Source organism: Lipophrys pholis (genome assembly GCF_963383615.2).
Source record: "Lipophrys pholis genome assembly, chromosome: 15".
Classification (NCBI taxonomy): domain Eukaryota; kingdom Metazoa; phylum Chordata; class Actinopteri; order Blenniiformes; family Blenniidae; genus Lipophrys; species Lipophrys pholis.
Window position 1 is genome coordinate 27,095,629 of NC_137642.1, and position 10,145 is coordinate 27,105,773.

The 10,145-nt window shown below is 43.6% G+C and overlaps 1 protein-coding gene across 1 annotated transcript in view; it reads left to right on the top strand.

Annotated features, from left to right (window-relative positions):
• cdh11 (cadherin 11, type 2, OB-cadherin (osteoblast)) overlaps positions 1 to 4,309 on the top strand; it is a 103,500-nt gene extending 99,191 nt beyond the window's left edge. Inside the window, exons 14-16 of the mRNA XM_080481653.1 lie at positions 358 to 609; positions 1,843 to 1,994; positions 3,032 to 4,309. Of these exons, the coding sequence (XP_080337779.1) occupies positions 358 to 609; positions 1,843 to 1,994; positions 3,032 to 3,397 (770 nt within the window). The 3' untranslated portion in view covers positions 3,398 to 4,309. The remainder of the gene's footprint in view (positions 1 to 357; positions 610 to 1,842; positions 1,995 to 3,031) is intronic.
• The last annotated feature ends 5,836 nt before the right edge of the window (positions 4,310 to 10,145 follow it).

Sequence of the window (10,145 nt, forward strand, 5' to 3'; positions counted from 1 at the left end):
GGCACCGAGAAAACATGCAAACTCCACACGGAAAAGTCATTACAAGGAGCACAAAAGGCGATTAGAAGAACATCCCTCACCGGGTTTATTCCCAATTTAATCCTCGTGTAACCAAGAACACGTCTTCTTAGACAGCAATAATGGAAAACAGAGCAGAACACAAGAAATCCTACCGGATGGACTTCTTCATTTCATCCAACTCTCCTTTGATGTTGCATTATTACGATTTATATAATATGAACAGGTTCTGTCTGTGAGTAGTGTTTTATAGTTTTCCCTTGGCAGTTCAAACAAGACACCTCCATCATCTTTAAATCTCACCATCGTATTTCCCTCTCTCTCTCTCTCTCTCCGCAGACAGCACAGCCAGTATTTATGTGCTCCGTAAAGGATTCGGCCGGCTCACGCAGGACGTTTACTACCTCCCCATCGAGATCAACGACAACGGCTTCCCCGCCATGAGCAGCACCAACACCCTGACCATCCGCGTGTGCTCGTGCGACAGCAAAGACACCATCCTGTCCTGCAACGTGGAGCCGTACGTGCTGCCGGCCGGCCTCAGCACCGGGGCGCTCATCGCCATCCTGGCCTGCATCGTCATCCTGCTCGGTGAGGAGCCGCCGAGCCCGCTTACAGCCGCGCGTCTGTTGGTTCGGGAGCGCGCCGCGGGGGATTACCGATTTACATAAAGATCTCCTTATTGCGACATGAAATTTAAATCTCCTCCCTGATTAAGATTATCTGGCAGCGTGTTTACAGAATAAGCCTTTTAACCGAGTCCGCTCGCTCGCCGTCGCGGGGAAAGCCGAACGCCTCCGTCACTCCGGAAGGTGAAACGGGGGAAATAAATCAAGCTTTCAGAGTTCATATCCGCGTTCCGCTGCTTCGCTCCGGTTTGAGATTATGACTCAATTTGTAGACTGATGGATGAATTCAGCAACCACATTCACCCGGAGGTTAGAGCCCGTCTCACCGCGGTGTGGACCCAGAAATCACTTCCTGTCAGTCGGTAAACAATGCAAGTCCTCATCGCTTGACACTCCGACTCCGTCTCCATGGAAACGGGAAAACTTAGCCACTAGTAGTTCTGCACATGCTCAGTAGAGACACTCAGAACAATGTTTTCCTCCTGAGTGTCGTGACTCTCAGTCCATATTCTCTGTAGTTTTATTTTGACAGTCACCGTTGTCTCCTGGGACATGGTGCTCTTATTTTGGCAGTATTTTCACAGAGTGTCTTTGTCCGACAGGAGTTTAAACACTTCTTAAAGAATTCAAAAGGAGCACTCGTCACGTAAAGATCAGACGAGTGCAACATGCTGTGAATTCGATCCATGGCTGAAGCAGACTCTTAACATTCTGACAATACAAGCAATCTTTCTGGTAAAAAAAACTGTAATCGACAAAATAAAATCCCAGAATGAAGAAACGAAGAAAAGACTGGGTCTCTTGTCCTTCCAGTTTGTGAACGTCTTCCTGAACATGGTCTGAAGAGCCGCTTGTTCTTTCGAGGGAGCTCAAGCTGATTGGAAGAGGCCTTCAGGGGGCAGGCGCTGCTTCACCAGTCGTCACATGACTCTTTGTTTACAACTCATTCGACACATCCGAGGAGCTCCGACATGTTGACAACAAGCCGCAATTAAAGAGGCACGCGTCTACAGCACAATGCAGTGATTGTATAGATCAAACCGTCCGAGGCGTAATTACACAACTTATCTCCGAGCGTAGCAACTCTCTCACACCCGTTTCTACTTTCTCCACCGAGTGGGGGATTTTAATGCTTTTAACTGGATGCAAAATAAAAAGAAACTGTGTCTGAAGTGTGTTTGTGTGTGTTTGGCAGCGATCGTCGTGCTGTTTGTGGCCCTGAGGCGTCAGAAGAAGGAGCCGCTGATCGTGTTTGAGGAGGAGGACATCAGGGAGAACATCATCACTTACGACGACGAGGGAGGCGGCGAGGAAGACACCGAGGCTTTCGACATCGCCACGCTGCAGGTAAGGAGGAGCCGCAACAAACAGACGGGCATTAGAGGTTCGGGCGATACGAGGAGCCAAATCCAGGGTCCCCCGAGTCGCCGCACGCAGAAAATAAAGCTCAAATCAGGGATTTGCCAAGACCACCAACCTATTTTATCTTCGTTATATTTCATTTATGAATTTTCAATATATAAATAACAGAACAGCAGGTGTACTGTGGTAAAGTTAGAACAAATAGAAAGTAAAGTCAAAAAAAACAATATATACATTGATATTCAAAAAGTACCTGGTATTATATAAAACCCAGACACCTGAAGTTCCATTAACCAATACCACTGTTTTAAAGGACAAGTACGAGTACTAACCTTTAGCTACTTGCCCAATTGGAATACCGATATGAGTATTTGATAAATGCTGTGAAGCCTAATTTATACTGGAAATGCAGATGATATGAGGAGGAAATCCGTCGCTGCATCATTTTTGCAATTTCCTTTCAGAAGAGTTTTGTGTTTCCATGGCAACATTTTGAAAACACCGTATGCCTACGCTGCGGTCCATGACAACGAGCTCTAAACATCAACAATGGGAGAACATTCTAGTGGACAGACCACCAAGTTGGATTGTTGTTATGGTGACTGTCAAAATAAAAGTACCAAGTCCCAGGAGATTATGGACTGGGAGTCATGACACCATGGAGGAAAAAATTGTTCTGATCATCTCTACTGAGCATGTGCAGAACTAACAGTTACTACGGCCGTGGTGAACAGGACCAGTAGCAGCAGATTCCCCGTTTCCATGGAGACAGAGACGGAGCGTTTAAAAAAAAAAAAATTGTGTTTTCAGTTCAATGTTGTCAAGTCAGCGAAATCCAGAAACACAAAAGTTTTCTGTTCCGTTTTCCTAGAAGGAATTGACACCTATATCACAATGAAACCTTGTTGAGTTTAATGTTACTCCGACTTGATCCTGAATCCGCTGAACCTGTCGGAAAGTACATGTTCTACTTTTAACAGTTGTTCTGATGGAGTTAAAGAAGGTTTCTTTCTCTCCTCCAGAACCCAGACGGAGCCAACGGTTTCCTGCCAAGGAAGGACATCAAACCAGAGCTTCAGTTTCCGCTCAGACCCGGCCTGGGCCGCCCGGCGGCCAGCAGCGTGGACGTGGACGACTTCATCAAGTCCCGGATCGCCGAGGCCGACAGCGATCCGACGGCACCTCCTTACGACTCCATCCAGATCTACGGCTACGAGGGCCGAGGGTCGCTGGCCGGATCGTTGAGCTCCCTCGAGTCCGTCACAACAGAGTCCGACTTGGATTATGACTATCTGCAGAGTTGGGGGCCGAGGTTTAAGAAGCTGGCGGATTTGTACGGGACCAAAGACTGCTCCATCCACGACGCCGACGACGGCGAAGACTCTTAACAGCGGTCTTACATGAGTGGACGCCCCTCCCCCCCCCCACCCCACCCCCACCCGAACCTTCCACAAGCTCCGATTTAACGATTCCACGGGGATTCGCTTGCCGAAGAGGGTTATCCTCCCCCCGCGTTCCCAATTGTTGTTACCTACCAACTGGTCAGTTCATGCCAATTTGTCGACGCGCATTAGCAGGTCTCCACCCTCTGGCGGGACGATTTGTTAATGGACACATAGCGAATTCTTGGACTAGAAACGCTCCCAAATTCCTTGTCTTTCCGCCCGACGTCGCCTTCCCTCCCTCCACTTCTAACGGACTCAAGCAATGCAGGGCTGGGAAATTTGTCATGTAACCAAGTTTGTCTGTTTGAAAGTGATTCGATGGATAGGTCGTTGCCGTTTGATCGAAAATCGACTTGCTGTTAGCAAACTGTTTTAGTTTACTAGAGGTTCTAGATACCTTCGTGGACTGGATTCACACACTTCCTCTTGTGGGGTTTATTTCCCTCGATCGCTCTCTCAGAGACGGAGACGGACACGAGTAGAGGAAAGACAAACTGTTCGTGGAGGAATTCAGCTCTTGAAGTGAAATATAAAGTTGCGTCAGCGGAGGTCAAACAGGTCAAACAAAAGGATCCGTTTCCAAAAGTTTTGGACGGCGTGACCGACTCTGGGTTGTTGATACTCTGAAGACGCTTCCAGCATCTTCACAGTATGGTGGCCTTATAATAAATAAACAACAACTCCAGGGGTAAACACAACAAGAGTAAAAAGACAGAGACCGCTAGCTTGAGTAGCCACACATGCACACACACACACACACACACACACACACACACACACACACACACACACACACACACACACACGGACTGAGAATCTGTGAAAGGAAGAAAAAAAAAAAAACCGCTAAACAAATACCATTTTTTTCTACTCCCAAAAAGAGACGACACGGATTCAAGTTCCAAACTGTGGATGATTCTTTGTTTTCATTCTTCACCGCAAAGAAACCAATCCCTCCGCTCGCCCCTCCCCCCCCCCCCCCCCCCCCCCCCCCCCCCACATGCCGCCCATTCGCGATCATGTCCCAAACCGAGTCCACCAATGAATGATCACTTCCTCGTTTTGGAATCCACCAATGATGATCAATCACGACGAGTACAAAACCTGTGAGCTCTAAAAAAAAAAAAGAAAAATCGCCTTAAACTTAATGGACACTCTTGCAACGCAGTGCATTCTCTTTTTCTTTTTCTTTCTTTGAGTTGTTCCTCCTGTTTTAGTTTTTTTTTTTTTTTGTCATTTGAAAAGTATATCTGGAAAGCTAAACGACTCTCCATGTTAGGTGTGTACAGAGCAACGTGCAGAACATGTGATATCATCTGAGGATCCACCACGCGCCTCCTGCACCCTGAAAGGAAATCGGACGTGCTGCTTTCCGCCAGCGCCGGTCAAAGTGGGTTTTGTTTTGGGGTTTTTTTTCCCGCCACTCCGCTCTCTCTCTCTCTCTCTCTCTCTCTCTCTCCTCCCGACGTTTTCCGTGTCGGCGGCGGCATCTGTTGTATCAACAGTGTCGCGATCAAAATGTGCACATCGGAGAACGACACGAGGCGACACGAGACGGAACCAGAACGTCCTTTTTTGTTTTTCCTTTTTAAAGAGTGCAACTTCTCGTTCAATCTTTTTTAATGTTATTATATTATTATGATTATTACTGTTGTTTTTCTATTATTATTGTTATCATTATTACGACAAGAATTGTTATTTCATTGGCTGCAGCGACACAGGAACAGATCCACATTTAACTCTTCGCAGCAGACTCGTCGCTCGGCGTCTCGACGTGGAAAGACGACGGATTACGTCATTTTCACTTCTGGAGAACTGCGAGAGATTTCCTGCCAAAAGTTAAATGTCAGCTTTGGTTTATGCCCGTGTGAATACAAGCGCTCTTTTCCATTTTTATTTTTTTTTTTTCTTCTGTTGTTTCCTTTTCTCATTATTTGGCGTTTCTTCATACTTTCTCCCTGTTGAAGAGGAAAACTAGCAATCTGTGTTCGTTGCAGTGAGAGAACGCCTCGTTTTTATTCTCTGTCAAGTTTTATGGTACCGATTTGTACAATTTTAAAAGTTCTTATTTTAGTATACATGCAGAATATTCCAGTATTACGACAAAAAAAAAACATGTTAAGAAGATAAGATTGAAAAAAAAAAAAAAAAAAAAAAAATGTTACAGCATCACACTTATATTTTCTGAACATTGTACTGTTGCTTTATTATGTGCTTCAATCTCCGAAGCGGAAAAAAAAAAAAAGACAAAAATATACAAAAAACTTTGAAATAAATGCTCTTTTTATAAAATGACATTGAACTGTGTGTGGGAGTAAACTTTGTGTTCAGGGTTTGAATCCCGCACCACAATCTGTCCACTAATCCCCGAGTCTGGTTCTGCAGGTTTCTTCTTTCCGTTTCACCTCTGCTCGCTCGAAGGGGAATTGTTGGCTTTTCTACGTGAAGGTGCCTGCCACAGAAATAAACTCGAATTAAACTCAAAACTAAAAGTAGTTTAAAAAAAATTTAATAAACCAGGTTTAGAATTGCAATTGGACCTGGACAGGAAGACAACATTGCAGTTGGAAGCGTTGGCTTTCAGCAAAAAGAAAAAGGCATTAAAAACTTTTAATGATCTTTTTATTAATTCTTCTGTTTTTAGAACCGACAATGGGAAAATAGAAAACCAAAAAAAAACTCACAAAAGCAATAAAAGCCCCACTCCAAATGCACAAAGCACTGCAGTACATACAAGAACTAAATAAATAAGAGTGAAAATAAAGACGACAGGAGCCAGTAGCATAAAGAAAAAGAAAATTGATGGTGAGTTTGTGAAGGAAGGAGTGCAATGGTTTCCAAATCCTTCTGAATTTATCTGATTCATGGGTTGAGGTCATGATAAGAGAAAAAAAAATCTGTCGTCTCCAGAGACCTGGAGAGTTCCCCACTGGAAAATAGAATTCTAATAGAGTGTTTTGAGAAAGATGTCTGTTCACACGAAAATGACGGAAAATCCTGAAAATGACTGTTTGAGCCACTGGTGGGTGCTGTTGGTCGGTTATGTAATGAAATCACACACACATGCTTGAAGAGACACAGTTGGCTCGGTTTTGCGTCGTTTCCACGGAGACCAAGTGTTGTCAAAAAGTTCCACCTCGGCAGTCGTTTTCAAAAAGTTGTGTTTTCAGCGTCTCTGAGCACCGCTCGAAAACACCTCTGAGTGCTTTTGTATCACATGTATGGACTCCGATTTGAATAGAATAGAATAGAATGCCTTTTATTGTCACTTGTACAGGTACAGTGAGATTAAAAACAACTCCAGTGACAGTGCAGCAGTTAAAAAGGGCAGAATATAGTGCAAGAAGGAGGGTGGGGGGGGGTGTAGGGGGTAAGGTGCACGGTCCAGTCCTGTGAACAGTACAGGGTTTTTTGACTTTTTGAGGCCTTCAGAACCAAAAATGTTCAAGTTTTGGTAAATCAATCTTAAAAATATGCCGTCCACTTGACCAATCGTATTGAAGACATTGAATAGGTCACATGAGTCTGGTCCACATTGACCCATTTGAAAGTAACTGAAGACATGCAACACCCATGCAATAGTGCACTTTTTCGTAACGTCGTATGCTTATTTTTTCTCATAATCCTCAGTAAGCTCTGTAAGATCCACTTCTCATAATAGTTTGTTTCACACTATAACATGTATATTGTTACTGTAAAGACACTGCGGTGACAACAGAAAGGAAAGTTAAATCATGTGAAGCGACAAACCTTCTAGAAACAGATTCATGGCATCTTATTGGTCAAGGAAATCAGTTGTTTTTTCTCCAGCTACTAAATTTAATGTGCAGCCATTGGCACACACTCCAGACAGTTCAGTGTTTGCTTACTGAAATACCAGCCGCATGCACAAAAAAAACGAACGCATACAGTATACAAACACACACACACACACTTCATTCAGCAGCTCCGAAGGGAGCCAAGCCGGGAAAGGTCAGGCTGCACTTTAGATCAACAACAAAAGAGGTGATATACAGTGAAAAGGGAGAAACGGTGAGAGGACACAAAGGAAGACGAGAAAGAATAGCGGGGGAAATAGATCAGAGCGAGCGGGGAGCCGGCGAGGTGCCGGAGATGAAAGTTCTGGAGCACGGAAACTATACCTTAGGCTCTGCTGCAGTTTTATTACTCCGAGGGTATTCAACCGGCGCGGGGGGAGATGTGAGATATTGAGATATTATCATCCTGCTTGAGGTCACCGTGTGCACACCGTCCTGTTGTGGGTGAACAACATTTAGCAGCTTGAAAAAAATGACTTTTATAACTAAATAATCTTTTTATTATAATTTTTTTTTTACTTCAGGGGTGTCAAACATAAGATCTGTGGACCAAAATGGGGCCGAGGGAGGCGCCGATCCGGCCAAACCAACATGCAAATGGTGAAAATTTTAAAGAAAACATCTATTTTTTTTTTAAGAGTGGCGACACAACACAACACTGAGACACGAGCTGCGATACCAGTGATGCCGCCATGATAGCTCGCTGCCTTATTGATATCAAACTGGTCTCAAAGTCACGCTGTCAAGGGGGAGGTTTGTAAAAAAAACACCCAGAATGCAACAGTTATAGAAGTTTTATGGACTTTTCTCTCTATTTTGCACCATTCAAATTGGCTTCATGTTGAGATTGGAGTCATTTCCCAAAAGTAATTGTTTGGTATCACAAAAATAGACATTTCCTGCTTTAACAAAGTTTACATGTATTATTATGGCTTTATTTTACTGGTCTGGTTCACTTGAGATGAAATTGGGGCCGTTTGTGTTAGTTGTTAAAAAATATTAGAAAATATCAAAGTAAGAGATCAAATATCTTCTGGTCAAACTTTAAAACCATTAAAAGAAATGATGTCGAAAATGCCTTGAGATTTGTTCCTGCTTCATACGCAAATCATTCGGAATTCCATCGAAGTCTGTGAACGTGAAACTTTTCATAAACGCAAAAACGATGCGTTTTCACTTGAAATGATATTAAAGAAATTCAAGACCGAGCTCATACAGAGACGTCAAACTTTCTCATCCGACAGACAGATGGATCCCGATACATTGAGAAAAATCACATTTGGCAGGTTGAAGATGGGAAAATAAATGTCTGACTAGCTAATCGGCCAAATGCGATCTTGTTTGGGCGTGTAATCGGATACCTCAGGAGTTAAAGCAGCCGTCAGAGGGGCAGCAAGCTGTTGAGACGCCATATGTGCCGTTTCAGATGAGAGTTCGTCTTAATTCTGCGGATTTATGTGGAGGCTGATTTCAATTATAACCATATGCATGAGGTATCTCACACACACACACGCAGGTTTTCATGTCATCTCAGGACGTTTAACAAAACTGACAAAAGGGGTTCATACACTTTTTTTCACTTATATTATATATATATTATATTTTTATTTTGGTATTCAAACACAAGGTGCTTCTCAATAACTATTAATAAAGAACTGTTTACTTTTCTATCGATGAACATTTTAGTAGACGAAGAAATTGAGCTGTGACTTGATGAGGTCAGTGGATTTCAAGCCTTACAATGATTTTAATGATTGTATTCGACCTGAGATGGACCGCTGACCTGTCCTCGATCTATCGGTGTGATTGGCTCAAGCGGCCTTTGACCTTGAATTGGTTAAAGCTATGGACATGAAGGTGTGTCCATCCGTGCATCACAAAATGCTTCAGTGAAATATATTTAAAGAGACAGAGTGCCATTTTTAAAATGTTTCTACAAGGAAACAGCACAATGAAGCTGATGGTAATCTTTGTCTTGATTGTAGTTGAATATACTCTTCATCAGAAACTGCCCAGTGTCGTTCCACTGACTCAGTACACAAAGAACTTTTCATTGCTCCACACACACACACACACACACACACACTTAATCTCCGATGGAGGCGGCTGCCATGCAAGCCACTCAATCCGTCTATTGGGAGCAGTTTGGGGATCAGTGTCTTCCTCAAGGACAACTTGAACTATTTCCAGAGTTGTACCAGCAAGAGAGTCGAGACGACCAAATAATTTTACATTGAATATAATATATAGCCTTCAATTATATTATGCTGGAAAAAAACTTGCATATATTATTTCTTTCAGGATATTTTAAAAGAGGTAATTACACTTCTGTTGGTAAAAAATTTAAATAACATGACTCATTTAAATCTCAGATTTTAAACGGTGCCTTCAGGGACCTACAAATTGCAGCATAAGTTGCTCCGCTGGTTACTGTCGTCAGGAATAAATGTGTTGTAGCTCGACGCTCTCCTTCCTGTCTCCTTGTGTTCATGCAGTCGGGAGATTGAGTGTGTCCTATCCTCATTATTTAAATCCTTAAATACCTAAACTCCACCAGTCCCCCAGGAGCCAGACTCTATTCGGCGCCACAGAAATCTCATCAATGGACGCAGAGTGAGAGCGTCTGTCCGTGAGCGAGGGAACAGAACGGCCGTGTGGGCGAGCGTCCTGTGCGTTAGATAACCGTAAACGCTAAAATCTTTTCACACTCGGGCTTCCTGTGGGTTTGGGGTTTTTTTTCTTCCTGTCGGGGTGAGAGATGCACTAAAATTACCTCATTACAATTCACGTCAAACATGTACCGCGTGGCGCCGCGAAGCAATCTGCAACTCAGACTCTGTTTTTAGTGCCTCGTGTGGAGACCTCGCTGCCGA